At 43.9% G+C, this 26902-nt stretch overlaps 1 protein-coding gene across 1 annotated transcript in view; it reads right to left on the minus strand.

The window, feature by feature from the left end:
* MYO1E (myosin IE) overlaps positions 1-26902 on the minus strand; it is a 233336-nt gene that overhangs the window by 28161 nt on the left and 178273 nt on the right. The window contains exons 17-22 of the mRNA XM_030814491.1: positions 26155-26261; positions 18982-19080; positions 9200-9344; positions 4949-5063; positions 4569-4738; positions 2701-2846 (exon numbers count right to left, since the gene is read on the minus strand). Of these exons, the coding sequence (XP_030670351.1) occupies positions 2701-2846; positions 4569-4738; positions 4949-5063; positions 9200-9344; positions 18982-19080; positions 26155-26261 (782 nt within the window). The remainder of the gene's footprint in view (positions 1-2700; positions 2847-4568; positions 4739-4948; positions 5064-9199; positions 9345-18981; positions 19081-26154; positions 26262-26902) is intronic.

A 26902-nucleotide genomic window follows, 5' to 3' on the forward strand; every position in this document is an offset into this window, starting at 1 on the left:
GCTTATGGGATGCTTTGATAAATATTAACTAGGAGGCCATATGTTGACATCATTCCAGCCAATAGTCAACAGGTCAATCTCAGAAATTCTTAAAAACACATACAGCTGTTGCAGCTTTTTTCCTGAAATACAAGACAACTGTTAAAATCTTTCTCTATGCCAGTACTGAAGTATTTTGAGAACACACACGCACGTTCAGTAGTCTGGTACCAGAATTAATTTCCACTCTGGGTTCGATTCTGCACACACATCACCCTCTGGTTGCTTTCCTAACTTGGTTCTGATTACTGGCCTAACTCAAGTATAAAGAAATGAGGGGACACTATTATTCATCTTGGCAAGTGTGAGGTTCAGTGACTGCAATACGCAGACATCACAAGTTCAAATGACTCACACTTTCTTTTTTTTTCCTTAGAGTCAGAAAAACTTTTAGGCTAAGTACCTCATTTTACTACAGCCTTTAAAAAGGAAAGACCACAAGAAAAGAACCTTCCAGATGATGAATACTGAAGAGGAAGAAGACAAAGAAGCTGGTGCTACCATGAGAGATTATATCCCCTGAGGCTGTAAGACAACAAACAAACAAAAAACAATAAAAGGAAGGAATCTGAGTGTGAACAGTCCCTACAGTCCCTGGTTGACAACCCCCTCAAGGACTTATCAATAAGATAGTAAGTGTCAAAGTGCTTGATATAAGTGTAGCTCAAGGCCAGGCACGGTGGCTCATGCCTCTAATCCCAGCACTTTGGGAGGCCGAGATGAGTGGATTACTTGAAGTCGGGAGTTCAAGACGAGCCTGGCCAACATGGTGAAACCTTGTCTCTACTAAAAATATAAACATTAGCCAGGGGTGGTGGCGCAGGCCTGTAATCCCAGCTACTCGGGAGCCTGAGGCAGGAGAATCACTTGGATCCGGGAGGCAGAAGTTGCAGTGAGCTGAGATCATGCCACTGCACTCCAGCCTGGGTGACAGAGCGAGACTCTGTCTAAACAAAACAAAAGAACCACACAAATGTAGCTCAATTAGGATAATCTATGGTCCCAGTCATGAGCGTTCCACCAGGGGTCTCAGGGACTGAAGACAGACCTGGGCAATAACAGAACGAACAAGTCACTCTCAGCACAGTGACTACACATGCCCTAGAGCTGTGGTTCCGACTTTCACCTGCGGTGCCTGCCAAGCACGTTGTGGCCAACCTGGCTTAGTCCAGGCATGGCAGGTCCCCATGCAATGACAAACAAAGAAGGAGCTTCCTGTCGGGTTTCCACGGCAGCCTCAGGGCCCAGCTAGCCAGGAAGAGTGTGGCCAGCAGGCACTGCCCCGCTCAGGTTGGGACCCAGCCAATGAGCTGAATGTTCAGGAAGACCTTCAGAAAATCAGTCAGCTCCTAGAGCTTTGTTTTTTAAAAAAAACCAATAGCCTTGAAACCTACCTGAGGTGGGGCTGCAAAATGGACACTGTGGACTCATCTGCTTAGCAACTTTACCACATCCTGAGTTGGCATGTTTTAAATACTTAACTGGACTGCACCGCCTGGCCCTTTATCCAGGGAAATTAGGAACAGAATCAGAAACCACAGAGACACAGGCAAGAATGGATGCAACTAGAAATCTGTTTTGGATTATCAGACTGGTGCTAGGATTTCCAGCTCGGTAGGTCCGACGCCTGAGTACATAAAACCCCTGCTTTTTCCTGAGCGCAGCAGTTTTGTCTTCCGTGTGGAGTAAGAGTTTGACAGGCGTCCCAATTCCATGTTCACGTGAGAGCAGAACATCTCTAATGCAAAGGCCCAAAGCTTTTCCTGACTAAAGTAGTGTTAGCCTCGGAGGCCCAGGGACATGATTCTTGGAGGAAGCTATGGGGCTCACGGAGGCCTTTCTTCCATTCTTAGTCTTCATGGATTGCGAGAATTTCCTGTGTCAGCGGAACTTAGTCTAGGAGTTCTTACCATGTGAGGACTTCGGGAGGACTTAGCATGGGAGGACTCCTAGTCTGGGAGTTCTTGGCATGGGAGGACTTCTTGGCATGGGAAGCCCTCCTATGCTAAGAACTCCTAGCCTAGGTCCCACTGATGGAGGAGATGCTGACAGCCGGCAGAGGAGCCCTTCTGCCGAGAGGAAGCCAAGGTGCTGCCGGGAAGAGCAAGGGCCCTTCCTGAGGCCTTGTGGAAGCAAACACCACTCCCCACTGCCTGAGAACTGGAGCGAAGAGAGCATCTCGCGATGACTCCAGAGCTACAGAGAATGGAGACCAACTGGCACTCCCTAAGGAAGTCCCAAAGAAACTCCCCTTTCAGGACCCTCTGCTCAGGGAAATGGGTGAGGCCTCCAACCTGGGAGAGGTGGACTGGGGGACAGGGCTCTGAATCCTTGGCTCCACTGCAACAAGAGAAATTATTCTCTGAGGTGTTCCATATACCGGGTTCATTTCTAACATGTTACGGTTACAATAGAGCTGGGTCCCCCTTGATTAGAGGAGCTGTCTGGAGGCCACCTTTTCTTGGTACCTTCTTCCTGACATATCAAGACTCGCTGAGACTAGGGAGTCTTCCCTTTGGGACGAAGGGAAATTCCATTCTCTTGATCATGATTTTGACAGCTGGGGAGCCCAGCCCGGTCTTCCTCCCAGCTGTTTGGAACAGCAGACCGTGATGCTGAGGCGAGAAGGGGCAATCCTGCCTCCGCGCCTCCACCACTCACCTGAGGGACACAGACAAGATCCGTTCTATCTCAATTTTCCGCTTCAGGACTTCTTTCACCAGGCCCTTGTCTGGGCCCTGTTTGACTTTTTCTCGTCCGATTAAGTACAAGCACTTTGGGGTAAGAAGCAGGTCTCGCTTTACACCCTGTAAGGAGAGGAGCTTTAAGAAGCTGGACAGGCCAGACATGGTGGCTCACACCTGTAATCCCAGTACTTTGGGAGGCCGACGTGGGTGAATCACCTGAGGTCAGGAGTTTGAGACCAGCCTGACCAACATGGTGAAACCCCATCTCTACTGAAAATACAAAAATAAGCTGGGTGTGGTGGTGGGTGCCTGTAATCCCAGCTACTTGGGAGGCTGAGGCAGGAGAATCGCTTTAACCTGGGAGGTGGAGGTTGCAGTGAGCCGAGATTGTGCCATTGCACTCCAGCCTGGGTGACAGAGCAAGACTCCTTCTCAGAAATGGGTGGACAGACATGGTCAATGTGATGACAATGATTCACATGGCAGACCGCTGTTACCAGGACAGTGGGAAGCTGCCTTGGACAGTCAATCTTCACTACCATTGAGATGGCCATTCCATTCATCACATGACCGGGCCCCATGACAGTGAAAGAGGGCATTGTTCATGATTATTAGGATGACATGTAAAAAATGATGACATTTGACTCTTTTTGACTTAAAAACTGGCAAACTCATATGGAGTCGCCTGATATATCAGGACAGCAGGTGTAAAGGGAAAGTCACCAACACCTGTGGTGAACTTACCAAGGATGCTGTATAGCATGTTTCTAAACAGGGGGCAGTGTCTTCATACATTTTCTTGGGAGTTCATAAAATTTTCTTTTTAAAACACTGATATATTGTCATTTGAATGATAATTCTCAATAATCTAATATAAATCTACTCGGGAATCTGTGGGTAACCACTTTAAAATGAGTACCACTGCGAGAGCTAAGCACCCCTGTGTGCATCCAGAGCTGCCATCACAGCAGCTGGTGCCATGCACAGGTTGCAAGGAATGGTTTGGTTTTAGCAAAACAACATCATGCTTCCGTTGTTTATTTCATTAAATTTTTTTCTTGACCTTCCTGCCCCTGGCAAAAAACCAAAAGCTCTTAATGGGTCCATGAGCTTCTGAAGCTTCAGATTTTTCTATTAGGACCAAGACTTTATCAAAAGGTATCTAAAGGAGGAGGGGAAAAAATCAACAGTTCCTCCTGTGACTAGAAAAGCCTTACTTATCAGCCACTCTGGGAAAATGGATGAGGATACTCTGCAATATTACTTGATATTCTGAATCTTTGATTCAATAATTTCACTCCTATCAATTTCTTCTAAAAATATTAGGAGACAGATACACAAAGATGAGTGAAAAGATGCTCATTGAAATTATGATAGTAAAAAAAACAAACTCACTAAAAATTGATTCATGAGAAATTGGTTAAAAATGATAAGGCATCTGTCAAATGGAATACTATGCAGCCATGTAAAATAACTTACATTGCTATCTGTATTACTATCGAAAATTCTCCCTGGCATTATTTAAAAAACAAACAAACAAACAAACAACCACTTCAGGACATAAAACAGCATGTAATACGTATCTCATTTTTTGTAAAACTGAATACGCAAATGTATGTTTTCATAAAAACATTCTGAAAGATACGGATATACACAGAATGTTAACTGTGATTGTTTCTGGGCATAGGTGCCTGTTTTTCTTTTGGTTTATCTGTATTTTCTCTAAATTTTTCTACAACGAACACATTCTGCTTTGGTAACAACAAAAGCAAAATAACAAGTTATTAAAAAAAAAACAAGGAATCTGTTTGGTGATCTCAGAGGTGGGCAGTTAGCACGTACCTTGAACCTCCTGTCATACTTGGTGACTGTGTCTGCAAAATCAATCTTCTCCCTCTTTCCCACAAACTGCTGGAGTTCTGGGTGCTCTTCCATCCCAATATAATCCCCTATAAAGTTCCTGTTAATACTGTTTCTCCTTCTCTCCTTCTTGTTCAATAAGAGGTCTGAGGCTACAATTCCCAAGAGGGCAAAGATGGAAGAAGGATAAGTCAGTCAGAAAAGGGAGGAAAATACTGTGGAAATATACAAAGAAACTCTAAACGATGCAATATTTTTAGCGTGACATTATATGCAAAATAAAATGGAACTTAGAACTTCATTTAAGCTCCAATTTACTCTTCAGATTTGTTAAAATGAATGAAACAAAATTGCTAAAATACCTTCTTCTCTCATTTGAACGTATTTCTTCCGGGCCACGAATTTCCTCCATGATTTCTGTATCACTCGAGCATACCCATCATACTTTCTCTCTCTCATCTCTTCTAAAAGAAATAGCTGTGAATGGAAGGAAGACAAATGTGAGCCAAGCCCCAAGCCCCAATCCCTGAACAACGCTTTTCTTGTTATTCCAGGGACACTCAGTTTAGACAATGACACGCACGGGAAGCAGCTTCTCTGATTCATGAACAAATATGTGAAACGCTTACTGTGGCATGTTGTTTATTCTCACTATAAAATGACCTATACCTTTTTTTCTTTTAGTGGAAAACAATGGGAAATAGGAGAATCTGAGTGTATTCAGTTGGACCTTGCCCTGCCTTGCTACAGTCCCTGTAAGAATCAAATGAGCGATTCAATGCTTCTCTACTTATTCCCCACCTTGATCCAGAGTATATTATTAGGAAGCCAGATCAAGTGAGTGGGTGGAGGCTGTTGCTGTTGGTCGGTGCGGCATTTCGGCATGCAGCCTCTAAACAGAATTTTCCAGTTTCTGCAGGAGCTGGGCTTGTGCTGCTGTGGAAGGAGGGCTGCCCTACTTTCAGTTCCAAGAAAATATAGACTTCCTGTCTCAGGATTCACCAATCTCAGGATTCACCAAGGAGCAGCGGAGCAGAGGATAATAACCACAGTGACTGGAGCTGGACGTGAGGTGTGCTAATGAGGACTTGGATTTGCCCAGAAGGGCTGGGGCTGTTTAGAGGCCACATCAGCCTCTAGCAGGTCTTGAGAGTCGGGCCATTTTACCAACGAATGCTGACAGCTGCGCCTCAACCAGGCTTTGGAATGATGAAGGTGACAGCAAACAGCTATAGTGAGCTGAGTGCCCACTATGGGGCAGAAGTCACCCTAGATGATTTCCACAGTTTCATTCAACGCCTCTACAGCCACATGAGCCGCATACTCTGTCATCTCCATTTTACAGATGAGAACATTGGAACTAAGAATGGGTGGGGCTAGAAAGTGAACCTAGGTCTTTCAGGCTCTGCCAGGCTCCTCCTCATTTAGACATGCAAAGCTTTCTCTGTAAATCTGCATGTGATCCACTTGTAAAATGGTAGGAAACCTTCTCATCTACCCTGAGAGTGGCTTACATGACTCTCTAGGAAAAAAATAAAATCAACCAATAAAAATCCAAAGTAAAGATGATGAACAGTCACTGCAAAAATGTTCCAGAAGTAAACAAGCCAGTGTGGTTTGAAGGCAGCTGGGCTTCATTTGTTGTCTCTGTTTATCTGGGTGCATGCTTGGGAGCCAGACCTATCCTCTCCTGCCACTCAACTTCTCTCCTTCTCACAGCTCCATCTGTGCAGAAACAACATCCCAAACTCCAAACACCAGGGGAGGGGCCACGTAATTCCCCAGACTTCAGTGCCGTAAACAATAGGCATAAGGACAGATTTCTAAACCCCAAGTGGAATGCACGGATTAGCAACTGGACAGAATGTTTAAAATCTGAGCCCTGCAGTTGCCTGTTGTAAGAATATCCATTGATATTTCTTATCTTGTGTATTGGGTTTCTGAGTAAGTCTTGTTTCCTTCTTCTTTCCCAGAACTATTTTGGGCGTATCACAGAAAATACACTTGTGACTCAGAGAAAGGATGAAGAGGCAAACGATTCCCAACTTCCTAGAGACTATCTCAAAGATTCGCTGGATTTTAGATTTCTTTTTAAAAGCCCAGGGGGTTAGAAATTAGGGAGGTTCAAGAAAAAACCTTGATAACACAGATGAGGAGAGAATAAAAACCAAACCAAACCAAACAACGACAACAGAAAAACACACAAAACAACCTTAAACAAGAAAAGCCAAAGACATGGATACATGTAACACAAAACGAAAACAAACCCTATGGTGTCTGACGGGTTTTTTTTTTTTTTTTTTTTTTTCCTCTGAGGCAGAGTCTTGCTCTGTTACCCAGGCTGGAGTGCAGTGGCGCAATCTCGGCTCACTGCAAGCTCTGCCTCCCGGGTTCACGCCATTCTCCTGCCTCAGCCTCCCGAGTAGCTGGGACTACAGGCGCCCGCCACCACGCCCGGCTAATTTTTTTTGTATTTTTAGTAGAGACGGGGTTTCACCGTGTTAGCCAGGATGGTCTTGATCTCCTGACCTCGTGATCTGCCGGCCTCAGCCTCCCAAAGTGCTGGGATTACAGGCGTGAGCCACCGCGCGTGGCTATGATGTGGGTTCTTAAAGCAAATAGGTAATTTTGTATATTCAGCACATTTACTATTAAGGTAAAACCACATGGTAGGTTTTCTTTTTCCCTTTTTTTTTTTTTTTTTTTTAAGAGAAAGGGTCTTTCTTGATCTGTTGCCCAGGCTGGACTGCAGTGGTACAATCATAGCTCACTGTAACCTTGAACTCCTGGGCTCAAGTGATCCTCCAACCTCAGCCTCCTGAGTAGCTAGGACAACAGGCGTGTACCACCACACCCAGCTAATTTTAAATTTTTTTGTAGAGATGAGGTCTGACTTGCCCAGTCTTGAACTCCTGGCCTCAAGTCATCTTCCCAACTCAGCCTCCCAAAGTGTTGAGATTACAGGCATGAGCCACTGTGCCCAGCCAGATTTTAAAAACCAACTTTTGTGAAAGTATTTATTGTCAGGGCTAGATGGGGATGTATGCGTTTGGGGCAGGGGAGAGAGCGGAGGTGATGGTGTGCGTGTGTGAGTGCATGTGTCAAAGATGGGGGAAAGGAGAGTCAAATAATGGTAATAACACAATTGAGTGTAAGACAAGGAAAAGGACAGCCAAAAATAAATCTTGATTTTGAATATAACCCCCTCCAACGCAACTGAATCAGAAAAAAAAGTATTACAAATATTGAGGCTGTTTTAATTATATATGAAAATCTCACAAGTTGAAAAGTAACAGCGGGTATGAAACAAGGAGTTCTGCATTGTACCGATAAATCACTCCATCCCATTTTAGAAAGAACAGGAACTGTTCTGTGGGTTGCTTAATGGTGAATGACACAACATTTTCACTTTATATTTGGAAATGAAAATTCTTGTGAAGCTACAAATAACTCAAAGTAGAAAAATGCTACCACATATGTGTCATAAATGGGTTCCATCTCTGTGTGCCGCTTATTTATTTAATAATCTTGATGTCTCATAAAGCCAGTCAGTTATAGCCATTATCATTCCTGAGTCTCGGGCTGATCCTACGAGGCAGGCAGAACAGTGGCCCTTAGAGGAGAAGAAAACTAATGGCAAGACTGGGATCTGCCTGAAGTCAAATGCTTCCCTTTTTACTGTGAGTTCCCATATGATTTCCCCTTGGTCTGATGACTGATTTCTGCCAAGTTCATCACTGACTCTTGAAACGGGGTCTTGTGAAGGTTAAGGGAGCCTCGAGAAACGACGATGCTGAACCTCGGTTCCAGCAGTTTCTCCAGCTTAAAAAGGAATAAATGTCTTTATCCACAGCCCTGGAGCAAACTGGGCAGAAGAACTGAACAGAACTTCCTGTGGACATTCACGGGGCTCACTGACCACACTCTCATCAGGAAAGAAATAAGTGTCTCTAAATGAAGCTGTAGCAGACTGTTTGTGAATTGTAAATGTGTATTATGAATGCCTTACTGGTAAGTATTATGTTCTATAAACCAGAGATTTCTCCTCCCACCTATTTTCCCCCTCACAGTCCTTTCTAGGCTCCCCCATGGCCTTCTAGGTACAATCCTGGGAATTCCCACCCGGCACTCTGCTGCATCTTCCAGGAGGAATCCTGAGCCTGTCTGTAACTGGCTTGGTGTCAACTAACCATGGGTAGGACACTGAAGTCCCTCTTTAGCTTAGACACTCCTAGAGACTAAGTAACTATTGAGCATTTTCTGTGTGAGGCTTTGGGTATGTAAAGACATAAGGAACAAAGAGTCCCTGCCCTCAAGGAGTGTAGCAGCTAGAGAGAAGCGAGACAGTCACCAAGGAAGGAGCCACTCTCTGATGCCCCTTTTTCTACCTGCTCAGTGCTCTGCAGGAAATGAACTGGGCGGTGATGGGCTGCGGAGAGCAGGTGTTTAGGGAAGGACCCGCTTAGACCGGGAAGGGAGGGAAGCCTTCTTTGAGCAGACAACATTGATGGCATAAAGCGAAGAATGAGAAAAAGAAGCCAGCTGAGGGGTGGAGCAGGGCTGGCGGGGGCCCCGCGGGAGGGAAAAGAGTGGAGAGCCAGCCAAGCACTCACAGACTCGGGGGCTTTGATGAACACTTTACTCCTCCCCAGCTGGAACTGGTCGCTGTCCATGTTGACTGACTGCAGCAGGTGCAGGACGCCTTGCTTCTCGTCTCCCTGCCAAGAAGGCCAGGTGGCTTTGGTCAGAATGGCATACCTGTGGGGACATTGGGGAGAAGAGAATCAGACTTGGGCGGGACCACACCAGTTTTCTACCCGGGCAAGGCAGCAAGAGCTCCGCTCTCAAGGTGCCCAGTGCTGCAAAATTACTGATCATCTATTTACCAGCGTTCGAAGGCTCAGGCGTGGACTGCGATGACTGCAAAAACCTCGAGTCTGGGATGCTCATTCCCGAGCTGCCTCCTGCTTCTTCCCTTTCCCAGCACTCCCACGTCAACACCCTGGTGAAAACCTGCGTACTCTTTCTACCACTGTCTGAAAATAGCATTGTGGAAGGCCACCAGGGGTGCTCTTTAGGCCAAAAATCAAACGGCCTTGTCTCAATAATAATCTCCCCTGATTTGTTCAGGGCATTTAACACTTAATGCAGAAAGTTTTATAAGGCTCCTGCTAAGCAGCTATTATGACAACTGTGTATCAACTTTCACCTTTGAAATTCTGTGCATGTGGGTCATGAGGCCCTTGGGATCTGGTCCTTGGCTGTTCTCCAATCTCGCCTCTTCACTCTCTTTGGCTTGCTGCATTTCTTCTAGAATGGCCTCTTCTTCATGCCCACCATGCCCTTTCCTTCCTCGGCACCTCTGCCCCTGCTCTTCCCTCTACTGGTGTGCTGCTCCCCAAACTCATCACTTGGCTGGCTCCCGCTTGGGTGTCTCACCTTCAGTGACACTCTCAGACAGGCCTTCTTGGACCAAAAATCAAAAACTGCTCTCTTGTTAGTTTCTCTCATAGCAAGTACTATTTTTCCTTCAGAGCATGTACTCTAATTTGTAGTTATATTCACGGTGGTGTTTATTTGGTTAATTTATGCCTCCTGCATGAAGGTGAGAGCTCCAGGAGACTGGATGCCACATTCGTGTGGCTCCTGCTGTACATCCAGAGCCTTAAACCATGCCTGGCACACAGTAGTCATAATGAACATCCCTGGCTAATGCGGATGGGTGCTCTCTCTGCATGAGGTGCTGTGATTGAAGCTCTTACTCCTGCAGCAACCTGATCGGATTGGTTTTCCATTTTGCAGAGTAGGAGACAGAGGCAAATTATGACTTGCCCAAGGCTACTTAGCTATTAAGGGTCAGAGATGGGATTTGAATCCCTTTCTGTCTCTTTCATGATGGCACTGTAAAAAAGCCATGGACTGGCTCACATTTAAATATTTCTTTTAAAGATTATCCAGTCTACTATACATGCCTATGTTAGAAACATTACTATTATGTCAGAGGCTGATATAGTCAAGGAGAGACAAGCACATTACAGTTTGTCAAATACGGATAGAATCATCATGGGTATGTGTGGGTGTGAAGTTGGAGGGCGTGGCCCACGTGAGAGCACATCCAGGGCACAGGCAATAGGCTCCCAGGCCTTGAGCGAAGCCAGGGCCCTCCTTTGTTCCCAGAAACTACTATCAGGATTAGACTGATTTATGACAGCCAAGGGAGAAGGGAACCTTGAGTGGCCCTGCCAGCTGGTTGGGACTAAGGTGATTTTAGGAGCCTTCTCTGCTCCTCTCAAATGTCTGCATCTTGCCTGATAATATCATAAACTTCCTGGAGAGGTAAATCCTCCTATTCCCTAATTAGAGATAAAAAGCTTAAAAATGAAAATGCCTAGTGGAAGTCACACATTAGCATGAATAACTTTCATATATGGTATAATGATGTTAATTAACACAAATTAAGCTACACATAAATGACTAATAGCAGAACCTTTCTAGATGTGATTGGGGGAGTTAGTGAAAATGAGTAGGTGCTGGGAATCTAACTGGGTGAGGCAGTAAGTTCATGGAGGGTAGAAGTGAGAAGGAAAAGACTATAGACTTTCAAGGTGACAAGCTTCTAAGAGTACAGTTTTGCTTGGCTTGATGTAACCTAAAATTATAAACTAAAGTATATTTATCATGCAACTGGAAATGGGTCTTTATGGCAATTCACATTTTTTCCTACAAAATTAATGCTGCGTTTCTCTCTCTCTCTTTTTTTTTTTAATGGTAACGAACCTTGCAGAGACTTTCTCTCCCTTATCCTGACAAGGCCTCCAGTGGTGAGGGTCTTGGCAATACATGGGAATTGCCTGGGGCTTCCTTTGCTTCCATGAAGCCTGATACATCCTCACCCCATCCTTTGGGATCACACTGGAGACCAGGGCATAAACCAATGATCCATGTTCTCCTACCAAGTGTACCCAGGCCACTCTCTTTCTCTAGGATATACTCGTGGGAACAGGTTGTACCGGGCAATGGTGCCCCTGCCTAATTGGTGCCTGTGATAATTTTGGACAGATGGCAATAATAGCTTACATTCCTTTCATCACACATTTTCAGTTTAAGACTCAAATATCCTAATATTTCCTCTCAAGGCCTTCGTGCCAGCTCCTCTTTCTGCCTGGAATTCTGTTCCCTGCTCTTGTTATCTCTTGGATCACTGATCCCATGTTTCCTTCTCAGAGGAAATGCAGCTCGGACCCCAGGGACTCCCAGCTGCTGGCACTTGAGATTAAGGATGTTTCTGACCTCAGAGGACACAAACATCCTGGCAGCCAGGAGGATGCTCTCTACCACTCTGTGCTTTCCTGGGCTTCCTATTCTTTCTTCTCTCTTGCCCATGAAGTGGAACACCTTTGCTGATGAGGCATCCCTTTATCATCCCCACATTCTGAGAGGCTAAGGTCAGAGGAAGCATGCTTGTGAGGAAGTGTAAATCATGCTACAAGATAAACTTTGCAAGTCTGTTATGTTTCTACCACATTCTTCCTCCTAAGCATCAGAATCCGTATTTGGGCTTATTTCTGCCAACCACAGAAAGAAACACACGTTGCCTAGCTCAGAGAGGTGTTTTCTGGAGAACTTATTTTCCAAGACACAACATGGCTGCTATTTCTAACAGTTTTTTAACACTTTCTAAAGGCATAAAAGTTGTAGTGGGGAGATGGTGTAAATGGGTTCTTCCTACTACTGCTTCAAGTAGCACAGGACATACTTCAAGAGCATGGGGCCCACCTATGGGGGAATTAAGGCATCTTTTGATTTTTGCTCTCCAATATTCAGTCAAGAGGGATGGTTTTCATAAATATAAAGGATTTTCCAGAGAGGAAATGACCACACACTAAACACACAGAATATTTCCTAAGCAAACACTATGCTCTGGGTAGTCTGTGAGCCATGGCTCTGTTTAGGCCTGTGAACTTCCTTTCTAGGGAAGGTGTATAATACATGCAGATGTGGATAGTTGTGCTGGGTATTAATATATCCTTTCCCTTCAGGCTTTTACTTTCTGTTTCTCATTTGGCAGCCTTTCTGTGGACACCTAGAAAGCAATTTTATGAACAAAGCCTTTCCTCTCACCTTTGGAGAAAATAAAGTTATGAGATGGTTCAACTACTTATAGAGCATCATAGGATGAGACAGTTGGCAGTGGACTCTGGATGAATTCTGCATGACCAAGATCCCAGACTCATGCGTCTTATGGAAAATTGTGTTCTCTCCAGAGAAATACCCCCGCCCACGGATATACTGGGACTTCAAGCCACTTTTGAGTGGACTGCTTCAATAACAGTTTTGAAATATAGGGTGGGGGACTGAAAATGTCCTTTTTATAAAAAAATAATTTCTTTCCAAACTTTGATTCTCCTCCCACTATTCTTTTATTTTTTTTTTTTGAGATGGCGTTCCACTCTTGTCACCCAGGCTGGAGTGCAGTGGCACAGTCTTGGTTCACTGCAACCTGCGCCTCCCAGGTTCAAGTGATTCTCCTGCCTCAGCCTTCTAAGTAGCTGGGACTACAGGCACCTGGCACCATGCCTGGCTAATTTTTGTATTTTTAGTAGAGGCGGGGTTTCACCATTTTGGTCAGGCTGGTCCTGAACTCCTGATCTGAGGTGATCTGCCCACTGCGGCCTCCCAAAGTGCTGCGATTATAGGCGTTGAGCCACCTCGCCCAGCCCCAGTATTCTCAAACCAAGAAAAGTATGGCAACAATAAAAGAGCCTACTTTTTGACAACAGAGACAACGCTATTTGTCTGTTCTGAAAGGAAAAGCTTACGGCAGAGAGCTAAGAAGGGAGGCATCCAAGGATACAAGCATTTCAGTGAAAGTTCCTCAACATAAAAGGCATAACAAATTTCACAAAATGCCTACTCAGAGTGCAGCACAGCATAAAGTACCAAGCATGGAATCATGAGGCTAGCATGGCACTCGAGACAGATCCGGATAATCAACAGAGTCAGTTCACAGCTCATGTACGTATCACAGGGTCCCTTATACCAGCCAACCTTTTCGGCACCAAGATTCATGGAAGATAATTTTTCTATGGACAGGGTCGTGGGGATGGTTTTGGGATGAAACTCTTCCACCTCAGGTCATCAGGCATTAGATTCTCAAAAGGAGCGCACAAGCTAGATCCCTCGCACGTGCAGTTCACAATAGGGTTTGTGCTCCTATGAGAATCTAATGCCGCCGCTGATCTGACAGGAGGTGGGGCTCAGGCGGTAATGCTCGCTGGCCCGCTGCTCACCTCCTGCTGTACGGCCCAGTTCCTAACAGGCCACAGACCAGTACTGGTCCCCTGCCGGGAGTTGGGGACCCCTGCCTTAGACGGGAAAAAGAGTGCATAGACTTCTTGCTCTCCTGAGATGGCAGCACTCCCAGCATTGTTTATGGAAGTCAGTTTGGTTCGTTGGTTGGTTTTTAAAACAATGTAGAAAGAAGGAGGTCTTTCAGAACTGGTTTCTCAAAAAACAAACAAACAAACAAAACCCAGAATAGATTAAAAAAGGTTTGATCAGGTTTTTTTTTTTTTTTCTTGTTTTCTTGAGACACGGTCTTGCTCTGTCACCCAGGCTAACTCACTGTAGCCTTGACCTCCTGGGCTCGAGTAACCCTCCTGCCTCAGCCTCCCAATGTTCTGGGATTACAGGCATGAGCCACTGCACCTGGACTGATGAGTTGTGTTTTTTTTTTTTTTTTTTTTTGGTGGATACATAGTAGGTATATATATTTATGGGTTGCATGAGATTTTTTTTTTCTTTTTTACTTATTGCATGAGAGGTTTTGATACAGGCATGCAACATGTAAAAATCACATCATGGAAAATGGGGTGTCCATCTCCTCAAGCATTTATTTTTTGTGTTATACGAAATCCAATTATACTCTTTTAGTTGTTTTAAAATGTACAATTAAATTATTTTTGACTATAGTCACTCAGTTGTGCTAGCAAACACTAGGTCTTATTCATTCTTTCTCGTTTTTTGTATGTATTAACCATCTCCACTTCCCTTCCCCTCCCCCCACTACCCTTCCCAGCCTCTGGTAACCATCATTTTATTCTCTATCTTGATGAGCTCAATTATTTTAATTTTTAGCTCCCACAAATAAGTGAGAACATGCGATGTTTGTCTTTCTGTGCCTGGCTTGTTTCACTTAACATAATGATCTCCAATTCCATCGTGTTGTTGCAAATCACAGGATGTCATTCTTTTTTTGAGATGGAATCTTGCTCTGTCACCCAGGCTTGAGGGCAGTGGTGTAATCTTGGCTCACTGCAACCTCCGCCTTGGGTTCCAGGAATCCTTCCACCTCAGCCTCCCAAGTAGCTGGAATTACAGGTGTGTGCCACCACACCTGGCTAATTTTGGTATTTTTAGTAGGGATGAGGTTTCACCATGTTGGCCAGGCTGGTCTCAAACTCCCGACCTCAAGTGATCCACACACCTTGGCCTCCCAAATTTCCGGGATTACAGGTAGGAGCCACCGCACCTGGCCTGGATCTCATTATTTTTTATGCCTGAATAGTACTCCACTGTGTTATGTGTATCACATTTTCTTTTTTCTTTTTTTTTTTGAGACAGGGTCTTGCTCCACTCGCCTAGGTTGTATGTAGTACAGTGGCACAATCTTTGCTCATTGCAGCATCTGCCTCCCGGGTTCAAGTAATTTTCCCACCTCAGCCTCCCAAGCAGCTGGCATTACAGGCATGGGCCACCACACTAGGCTAATTTTTGTATTTTTAGTAGAGACAGGGTTTCACCATGTTGGCCAGGCTGATCTTGAACTCGTGATCTCAAGTGATCTGCCCACCTTGACCTCCCAAAGTGCTGGGATTACAGGCGTGAGCCACCACACCCAGCCTGTATCACATTTTCTTTATCCATTTGTCTGTTGATGGATGCAGACTGCTTCCAAATCTTGGCTATTGTGAATAGTGCTGCCATAAACATAGGAGTGAAGATATCTCTTTGATATCCTGATTTCCTTTCTTTTGGCTCTATATCTAGGAGTGGGCTTGCTGGATCATATGGTAGCTCTATTTTTAGTTTCTGGAGGAACTTCCAAACTGTTCCCCATAGTAGTTATAATAATTTACATTCCACGGCGTACGATGGTTCCCTTTCTCCACATTCTCGCCAGCATTTGTTATTGCCTGTCTTTTGGGTAAAAGCCATTTTAACTGGGGTGAGATATCGCGCTGTAGTTTTATTTTGCCTTTCTCTGATCGTCAATGATATTGAACACGTTTTCATATGCCTGCCTGCCATCAGCATGTCTTTTTTTTGAGAAATGTCTCTTGAGATCTTTTGCTCATTTTTTGATTGGATTATTAGATTTTTTTCCCACACAGTTGTTTGAGCTCCTTCTATATTCTGGTTATGAATCCCTTGTCAGATGGACGGTTTGCAAATATTTTCTCCCATTTTTGGGTCGTCTCTTCATTTTGTTGATTGTTTCCTTTGCTGCGTGGAATTTTTTTTTGAGATGGAGTCTCGCTCTGTCGCCCAGGCTGGAGTGCAGTGGCGCCATGCCAGCTCACTGCAACCTCCATCTCCCTGGTTCAAGCGATTCTCCTGCCTCAGCCTCCCAAGTAGCTGGGATAACAGATGGGTGCCACTGCACCTGGCTAATTTTTGTATTTTTAGTAGAGACAGATTTCACCATGTTGGCCAGGCTGGTCTCAAACTCCTGACCTCAGGTGATATGCCCGCCTCAGCCTCCCAAACTGCTGGGATTATAGGCGTGAGCCACTGTGCCTGGCCCCTCCTAATTAAAAAAGGGTATTTTGGGGCTGGGCATGGTAGCTGATGCCTGTAATCCCAGCACTTTGGGAGGCTAAGGCAGGAGGACTGCTTGAGCCCAAGAGTTCAAGACCAGCCTGGGCAACCAAGGGAGACCTTATCTCTAAAATAAATAAATAAATAAATAAATAAAATTTAAAAATGATTATCTAAGCCAAAGTTCCTCAACTGACTGTGCCTTGTAGGGGGAACATCAGTCAATGTCTGGATACACTTTTGGATGTCACAACTCAGAGGAAGGTACACTACTGGCATCTAGTGGGTGGAGGCCAAGAAGGCTGCTAAACATCCCACAATACACAGGACAGACTCCGCAGCAAAGAATCTTCCAGCCTAAAATGTCAGTGTCTGAGGCTGAGAAACCCTCTTCTGAGCTAGTGTTACTGATCTGTTTAAGGAAGTCTCATAACTAACATCTCATTGTGTGTCAGCAAATGGGTGGTGCTATGTGATACGAAAGCTCTACAAATATATTTTCTCAACTTCCTAAATATTTCTTTCACATAGTCCTGCTTACACTATAGGTGTACTGACGTCTTTAATTCAGAGAACAAAGAGGGTAAACCTTGTTCCTAGTCTAACTCACCTCCAAAGTTATTAGGAAACTCAAATGTGGGGGACTGAGTTTCTGAGGCTTTATTACACAGAATGATTAGCACTTTTTTAAAACCTCTAAATGGTGAGTCAGCTGTCCTAATCTCATAGCAGAAGAAACAACAGCCCTAAATAAGAACTGCCTTATTAGAAATACTAGATTCCAAAGACAGTAATTAACTACTTCTTCAGTCTACTAGTTCTTTGTTATACATAATCTGAATTAAAAAAAAATTATATCCAGCCCCTGCATATTATATCAGGAAGATGTAATTGTTTCTGATTAAAATGCTCAATTTGACCTGGTGTGGTCGCTCGTGCTGATAATCCCAACACTTTGGGAGGTTGAGGTGGGAGGATCACTTGAGAGCAGCTGGGGCAACATAGTGAGACCCTGTCTCTACGAAAAGTAAAAAGTCATCTGGGCATGGTGACGCATGCCTGTAGTACTAGCTACTTGCAGACTGAGGTGGGAGAGAATGGCTTGAGCCCAGGAGTTCAAGGATACAGTAAGTTATGATTGCACCACTGCACTCCTGAGTAATGGAGCAAGACCTTGTCTCTAAATAAATAAATAAAACACTACATTTGGCTTACTTCTTTTTTGTTTCCCTATTCCTTAAAGGAAATTAAATAGACGTGGAAATACAGGGGAACGCTACAGAATCATTAGAGAAATCAGAGTGATGTAACATTTTAAGGGTACCACATTTTATCCTTTTACAAACAACACAAAATAAGAACAATTTAAGTATAGGTCCTGCCAAATACATGTTAAGGGATATATAAAAATAAGTTTAAATTTATACATGGATTGTACAAAATTTTTGAGGTTAAATATTTTAAGCTTATTGTCTTAAGTGGGTTAAACATTTTCCTGAAATTGTCTTCATAGTGTTAATTTATTCAGTCAAGTTAAACCTCCGCCCTTCCTGTGGCACAATTATCAAGAATTCTTGAACTTATGTGTTACACTAAACAGACAGCCTAATGAATACTTATGGCTACTGATTTATTCTACAATAAATAACAGTAAAAGAATTGTTATTACAATGCAATGATAAAAAGACAAAACACCCAATTAAAAAATGGCAAAGGGCCTCACCGACATTTTTCCAAAGAGGAAATACAAATGGCTAATAGGCACATGAAAAAATCCTCAATATAATTTGCCATCTGGGAAATGCAAATCAAAACCATCATGAAATACCACTCCACACTCACAAGGATGGTTAGAAAATAACTTATGTTGGCAAGGATTTAGATAAATTGGAAGCCTCAAATACTGCTAGAAAATGTAAAATAATACTGCTATAAAATATAAAATGTAAAATGGTGCAGCCACTTCAGAAAACAATCAGGCAGTTCCTCTCAAAGGTTAAATGCAGAGTTACCATATGACCAAGCAATTGCACTTTGAAGCATACACCCAAAAGAAATGATATATGAACACATAAAAACTTGTACACAGATTTTCATAGCAGCATTATTCATAATAGCCAAGAAGTGGAAACAACTGATGTTTATCAACTGATGAATGAGTAAGTAAACTGCGGTATATCCACACAATGGAATATTATTCTGCAATTAACAGGAAGGAGGCGTGAAAGTGCAACAACATGGATGAATCTTATGTTCAGTGAAAGAAGCCAGTCACAGAGGACACATATATGATTCCATTGCTATGAAAAGCATAGGCAAATCTATAGACAGAAGGTAGATAAGTGACTGGCTGGGCCCAGAGGCAAGGGGAGAATTGGGGGTTGACAACAAAGGGAAGCATGATTTCTTTTCAGGGTAAGAAAATGTCCTAAAATTAATGGTGGTGACAGTTGCACAACTCTGTGAATATGTTAAAAGCCATTGACTCATACACTTGAAGTGGGTGAATTGTATAGATTTGAATTATAGCTCAATAAACCTGTTTTAAAAAAGGCCAGAGTCACTAGTTCATTACCTCTGTAGGAATTTTTGGAAGATGCGCCGATAGGCATAGCCAGCTCTTCTCACTCGAATGTTCTCTTTCAGACCCAAATATTCAACTTGATGCTTTACCCTGTGCAAAGGAGAAAATGGGGCCTGGACGTTACTGGATAATCCTTTCACCCGTGTTCTTACCAGCCAACCCCCAAGCCCCCAGTTCCAAGCTGTAGGGAAACATATTCAAAAGACTACAATTTATAGTGTTCAAACACTGAGCTGACCTCTCAGATGACATAATGCTAATTTTAAAATATTGAAATACAGCAATTGGGCTGGGCACAGTGGCTCACACCTGTAATTCCAGCACTTTGGGAGGCTGAGGCGGGTAGATCACCTGAGGTCAGGAGTTCAAGACCAGCCTGGCCAACATGGTGAAACCCTGTCTCTATTAAAAATAAAAAAATTAGCCGGGCATAGTGGTGTGTACCTGTAGTCCCAGCAACTCGGGAGGCTGAGGCAGGAAAATCACTTGAACCCAGGAGGCAGAGGCTGCAGTGAGCTGAGATTGCACCACTGCACTCCAGCCTGCATGACAGAGTGAGACTTCATCTCAGAAATAAAATAAATAAATAAAAATACAGCAATTAAATAACAGGGCATTACATATCTATTTCAAAGAATAATAGTAACACAAAGACCCATCTAACTATCACCTAGAATATGAACAAAAATACTGGAGATTTATCAGAAGGCTAAAGGAAAGAACTTTTAACTTTTGAATTAAATGATGCTAATGCTGGTTTTGTTATTGAACTTAAATTTTATTATTGATTATGACTTAATGGAACTACACTTCTAGGCTTTTCTAATACAAGTTACAAAAGGGCATTTAAAACTACTAATTTCAAGTGTGTACATTAAAAATGGTCTAAAATATATCTAAATTATAGTTTTAGTTGATTTCTTCTTTCTTACAAGAATTTTTTTTTTTTGATACAGGGTCTCACTTTGTCATCCAGGCTAGAGTGTAGTGATGTGATATCTCACTGCGGCCCTGACTTCCCCAGGCTCAGGTGATCCTCCTATTTCAGGCTCCTGAGCAGTTGGGACTACAAGCATGCACCACCACACCTGGCTAATGTTTTATTTTTTGGAAAGACAGGGTTTCGCCACTTTGCCCAGGCTGGTCTCAAACTCCTGAACTCAATTATCTGCCTGCTTTGGCCTCCCAAAGTTCTGGGATTACAGGCATGAGCCACTGTACTCGGCGTGGTCTCTTCCTTTCCTTTCCCTTCCCTTTTCCTTCCCTTTTCTTTCTTTTCCTTTCTCTTTCCTTTCCTTTCTTTCGAGACAGAGTCTCGCTTTGTCATCCAGGCTGGAGTGCAGTGGCAAACTTTCTTTCTTTTCTTTCTTTCTTGAGACAGAGTCTTGCTTTGTCATCCAGGCTGGAGTGCAGTGGCAAAATCTCGGCTCTCTGCAACCTCTGCCTCGTGGGTTCAAGAGATTCTCCTGCCTCAGCGTCTCGAGTAGCTGGAACTACAGGCATGTGCCACCGTGCCTGGGTAATTTTTTGTATTTTTTCGTAGAGACGGGGTTTCGGTATGTTGGCCAGGCTGGTCTCGAACTCCTGGCCTCAGGTGATCCACCATGCCTGGCCCATCCTGGTTTCTTAATAGTAAAAATCTAGCAATGTCTTTCGAAAAAATGGATGTAAAGAACTATTAGGTTAATATTCTCACACATGAGGATTTTCATACCAGAAGATGCCCCATGCCCCACACCTTGGGGATGCTGTTTTAGTAGGCCTGCTGGGTCTAAGGTGGAGCACGGACATGTGCCTTGTGAAAACCCACCACTTGCTGGGAAACACAGTGTTCTGGATGCCGACAGATCCTGAACCTAGCTTCAGATCATCCACTCTGGGAAGATAAATTGGGCCTGGGCTGCGTGCTACGCAAGCTGGTTGAACACAGACACTTGGAAACATGGTATTTGAGGCAAATTAGACATAAAAAGTAAGGTCTCTCTCTTTTGAAGATGGAATGTCAGGATTGTGCTGCAGTAGGGAGGTAACTCCTCACACTCCCTGTGTGGTACATTTGGGGATATCTGTGCTGATAATGGGGCTAATGCGCTCAGCAAAATGGGCCTTTCAGGAGCTGCTGAGCTGAAAAGACAATCAGAAGCATCCTCATTCCGATGTCACACAGGTTCCCAACAGCTGTCTTCCCAGTAAGGCTCTCACAAAAACCACCATTTCCAATTAAGCCTCATACTTGCGGATGTCTACTGTGGGCCAGTCACACACAGTCCCTATTGCAACATGCTAGGGTCACCAAAAAAGGACAATGCTATGATTCCTGCTGGAGCCCACGCAGGCAGCACAGTGGTTAGGAGCCAGGTTCTGGTGCTGCATTCCTGCCGTGCCACTGGCCCTGCCATGATGCAACTTCTCTGTGCCTCTCAGTTTCCTCTTCTGTAAAAACGGGAACGGTGGCATAAATTCTTCATTTCTAGATGAGTACCTTCTATGGAAAGCACTTAGTTCATAGCACAAGCGATGTAAAGCTGTTATTATTGTCAACCATTCCCAACTACAATATGTCAACCAGGATAGGAGAATAGAGAAGGAAATGGATTTCTCACAGCACAGGGACTCTCAGGAGCACTGTGATGTGCTTGGGCCTGGAGGGGTGGGTTGAATCCATGAGGTGCACAGGACAAGGCAGAGGGCTGTGAAAGCAAAGGCACAAGGATAGGAAAGGCCAGTGGCAGGGTGCTGTGGGACAGGAGGAGGGGGACAGATGAAGCTTGAAGTGGGGGTGCAACCTTGGCTGATGGGAAGGATGAGGTCGCAATGGGAGCGGTGTTTAACAGTCTCCAGTTTGATAGGTCTTACAGAGCCAAGAGCCAGAAATGTTGATTCCTCTAAGATTATTAACTTTTAAAAAGCCTCTGTGTGCAAAGAGTTAAGCTGGGCACAGCGGCTCATGCTTGTAATCCCAGCACTTTGGGAGGCCGAGGGGGGTGAATCATGAGGTAAGGAGTTCGAGACCTGCCTGGCCAACACAGTGAAACCCCGTCTCTACTAAATATCCACCTTTGCCCATATAAGTCAGACAGACGGAGACAGAGACAGAGGAGAGAGAGAGAGAGAGAGAGAGAGAAAGAAATGTCATGTCAATTAAAAAGGTAATTAAATTTAAAAATAATTAACTTTCCTTTCTCTCATCCTCCAAATCTAAAACTCGCCACTGGCCTTCTCTCTAGTGACAAAAATGCATGAAGCTCTTCATTTAAAGGTTCTGCTCATTTTAAAGTACTTTTCATAAATACTGGCTTCACACCAAGCTTTCGAGGCAGGGAATGCATCACCCATTAATTCAAGCAGAAACGTTCCTCTCCCATGAATCACATAGGAAGTAATATTCCTCATGTTAAAAATTGTTTCATTCATTATAACTTCCACCATCAGGAAATTTTCTGGTAGCAATCAGTCTAGCAAGTCCTGTAAATGTTTAAAATTTGGGGTTATCAAAGGGACACAAGTTGATTTTTGCATATTCCTGGAGCACTGTCACCTCCTCAGTAGGCATTGGTCAGACAATGCCCAGTTGTTCTCTAGGCTATGCTAACTCCGTCTTGCAGAGGGAGTCTTTTTCCAAGACTGTCCCTGGCCGTTTACTCAAATTGATCAGGGCTACAGAACTCTGCAAGGCAGCAATTCAGAATCCAGGGCAAGCAACCTTGCCAGAAGCCAAACAAAACGCATTTGCAACAGGAAAAGAAAAACCCCACACCCCATAAACTTGTGGAATGAGTAACTCTCTTCACCAGGAGCTTCAACCGGGTGTGTAATCCCAGCCAGCGAAGCACACTGCCCTTTCACGGACCCCAACACTCCTGACTCATGGAAGGAGTGAAACCATCTGTTACACAATAAACCCAAACCAGGATTAAGGGTGGAATCCCAGAAAGCGATCTTACTGGAATTATAAATCAACGCTCGACCAACTAATACCTTGAACTTCTTAAAACCAGTTTATTTGAATGCATGTCATAAAATTCTTTGCTGCAATTCAAAGGGGAATCATTAAAAAAAAAAAAAAAAGAGAAAATACCATCCTCATCCTATGAGGATTTACTGAATAAAATGTACCACTCATTTAATTTCTCCATTTTCTGATATTCCAATGAATTATGTTGGATTTTTACAAAAAGGTAGCATCAGAGTTGGTGAACTTCCAAGCAGCTGTTGCAAAATTTCTATTTTAGAGGGGCTTTCAGCAGAACTATCTACGTGGGGTAGAGGAGGGTGTGCTAGGGGAGGTACTGCATTTGCAGGGCAAGTGAGATGTTTTCATTTAAGAGTATTTGCTGGGAAGAGCAGGTGGATAGAGTTTGAAATGGGGGAACGAGGGCTAAGGCCCCCTTTGGCAATACCTCTGCTTCCAAGACTCTCATGGTTTATTTCTAAGGTTGACTAAAGATTTGGTTGGAGTAATCATATTGGGATATTGATTTAATATCACTGTTCTATTGTGTGTGTGTACATGTGGATGTATGTGTGGGTGGGATGTACAAGTGTGGGTATGTGTGAGAGGTGAGTGTAAAAGTGACAGAGACAGAGGCAGACTGACAGCCACTGTCTGGAAGCCTTCATTCTGTCAGACTGAAGGAGATCCTATTCTAGATGGACCCTCTTAAGAGGAAGGAACTGAGGGCTAAGGAGATGAAGAGTCTCGTCAGCACCAGGACACAGGTCTTCCAAATCCCAGTCTGGTTCTTTGCTCTAGATCAGTGATTCTCAAAGTGCAGTGCCTGGGCCATCATCACCAGCACCTCCGTCAAGATTTTCAAGATGCACATTCATGGGCCCCACTTGAGACCCACTGCATCAGAAACTCCGGATGGAGCCCAGCAATCTCAGCTTTAACAAGGCCTCCTGGGAATTCTGAGGTAGGCTCAAGTATGGGAACCAATGTCACAGAGCAAAACAAGATGTTTTCTATATGATTGATTGATTGATTGATTGACTTGGGGTCTCACTCTAACACCTGGGCTGGAGTGCAGTGGCTCAATCATGGCTCACTGCAGCCTCAAACTCCTGGGTGTAAGCATTTTACATCTTTAGATGGGAAGAGATAACAATGCTGCTACCCTCTTAGTCTGAAAGGAGAAGTGGAACTATACATTTCAGAAAAGCAGAGGCCAAATTAAGTACATCCAAGAGAAGGGCTAAGATGGGGAATGCTTATATTTCATGTCCCAGAGAAACTGTTGAGGGAACTGAGAGGGATTAACCTGTAGAAGAGAAGATTCAAGGGAAACACGATGGTCACCTCGAACTGACAGAAAAGCTGTCCAGTGGCAAAGTAATGAGAATGATTCTTATCGCAGATCGAAAACCTGGGATTAGTCTAAAAGTGACCTAGAGAAGGACTGTGCAGCCTCCTAAAGTAAGAACTAACCAAAAAAGAGTCAGTCACCTTAGGAAGTATGACCTCCTCATCAGGGCCTGAATATCATTAACGGACAGTAATGTAGAAGGAATCTGACTACATTAAATTGAAAAATTTCAGAGATTCAGTAGAAAAGATGCCTTAAGGGGTCGGGGATGGTGACTCACACCTGTAATTCCAGCACTTTGGGAGGCCGAGGCAAGTGGATCACGAGGTCAGGAGTTCAAGACCAGCCTGGTCAAGATGGTGAAACCCGGCCTCTACTAAAAATATAAAAAGCAGCCGGGTGTGGTGGTGGGCACCTGTAATCTCAACTACTCAGGAGGCTGAGGCAAGGGAATCACTTGAAACCGGGAGGCAGAGGTTGCAGTGAACCAAGATCATGCCACTGCACTCCAGCCTGGGTGACAGAGCGAGACTCTCTCTCCAAAAAAAAAAAAAAAAAAAAAAAAAAAAAAAAAAAAAAATCCTTAAGCATATGCACCTATGGATGAGATTATTCAGAAACATAGTGGAGTGAAAAGATGGCAGCTCCTACATCCAAGCAGCCTGGCTTCTTTAGAGGAGAGAACAGACTTAGACTGCATGCTGAAGTATTCAATATTAAATAGAACGAACTTTCTGACAGTAAATGTTTGACCTACACGTTTTTCTTACTATGGATCTGTTTCCTCCTGTAAAGGATCAGGCATCATCTGGCTGCCATGTTTAGGATCTTGCTGGCAGGATGGAAAATGGGCACACCTGTCCCTCACAGGAGATAATCATCAGCAGCTAGGAATTTTAGTCCTTGTCTTCCTGTGGAAGCTAAACCTGGAGTTCTTCACTCGACACCTAAAAGAGCCTATCTTCTTTTGTCCAAGAGAGAAGACAAGAGGTAGCAATTCTGGTAGGCTCCCATCCTGGGACTGATACTAGGTGACGATGGCTGCGGTCCTCTCTGTAGTTTAAGTCTCTCCCCAGCCCTCCTTCCCATACTTCTATGGACAGTGGGATTAGGCCTCTGAACAATGTGTGTCTGGGTCCCCCAGTGGGCCACAAAATTCATACTCTCTAGCCAGCACCTTAACAGGCTCCTACTCAATGCCGGCATTTCCTCCTGCCCAGGCCACTTCCCTAAATGCTAGCTGTGGGAGGAACAGTGACACGGGCTTCCTTGGAAGTCAGGGCAGAAAGGGTCTGCTGAATTCTTGTGCTCCACATTTCCCTTTGACATCTTTCCTCCCAGTCGTTCTTCTCATCAATGCGGTGCTTAGGGGGAATGCCAGAGCCTCCAGCGTGTCCCCGGTGTCTTCATGAGGCACAGAAAATGCTGGATTGTATTTCCACCAGCTCTTACACCCTCCACTTTCCACCCCAAGCTAAGCATTCTAGGCCACATCCTGTGGGTCTCTATCAGGGGCTGGGTGTACTAAGAATGTCTACAGAGAACCTCAAACTGATTTTAAAACCATCATGATGCTGCGGTATGAGGTTATGTTTTGTTTTTTTTCCATCTGCCCCCAGACTAGCCAAGATCAACATTATAAACTGCTAATGCTGAAATGAATGGCACTGCTAACATTTTAGGAAATGACACGGAGGGGAAACAGTATATAGCTTTTGTCCTGAAGAAGTTAAGACACAAGGGCATGACAAAGACATGTGCGGGCAATTGACACTTCTCCTGCCTGTGATGGAGGGCGGCTCACCTTGAGCAGAGGGAAAAAGGTCCCGGCCCCACCTAAGCCAGTTTCCCCCCATACCTGCTTTCCTCCCAGTCTCTGGGCTTCTTGGTTTCGTTTGGCTTGATGCAGCGAATGTAGTGGGGCGTACATTTCATCAGGGTGCTCACAAGGTCATTGGCTTGTTTCTAGAAAGGAAGAGCAGTATCAGAATCATGGAACTTTCTCTAAAGAAGACCAAATTTCAAAGGGGACTTGTAAAACTCTATTGTAGAAATATATAGCTAGGAATTAATCTTCATGACAATTTGCTCGTTAAGCTTAAGTCAGGTCTACTAAACTTTCCGAAAGCTTTGCCGACTTTTATGATGATTTTATCACTCCTAAATGGGTTTGAAATTCAATCTTCAAAAGCAACTAGGCATTTTTAGTATAGTTAATAAAATAGAACAACAACAAAAAACAAAAATCCCAGTAAATCTTCACATACAAAATGATTTTCATGTGGTACAATCAAGCATGTCAGTTAACAAACTAAGTTCATTTTATACTGATGGAGGGCCTTTGAAGATATATTGTTCTCATTAACTTTTTTCCCCCCAAAATTATTTGTAAGGATAAATCATCAAATCCCCTACATTCTCTTTTCTGGCAATCCAACTAATGAAGAATCACTTCGCTAAAGTGATGAAAATTCACAGTTAAAGAATGGGAGATTCATAAAAATCTGAGAATTTATAAACTTTTGATATGCCATTTCATTCAGTTTCTTCCTCAATATGTCCATTTAAAAACCTGTGGAGTCTGAACACTTTATCTGTGGCTGCTT

The sequence above is a fragment of the Nomascus leucogenys genome, chromosome 6, assembly GCF_006542625.1.
Source record: "Nomascus leucogenys isolate Asia chromosome 6, Asia_NLE_v1, whole genome shotgun sequence".
Lineage (NCBI taxonomy): Eukaryota > Metazoa > Chordata > Mammalia > Primates > Hylobatidae > Nomascus > Nomascus leucogenys.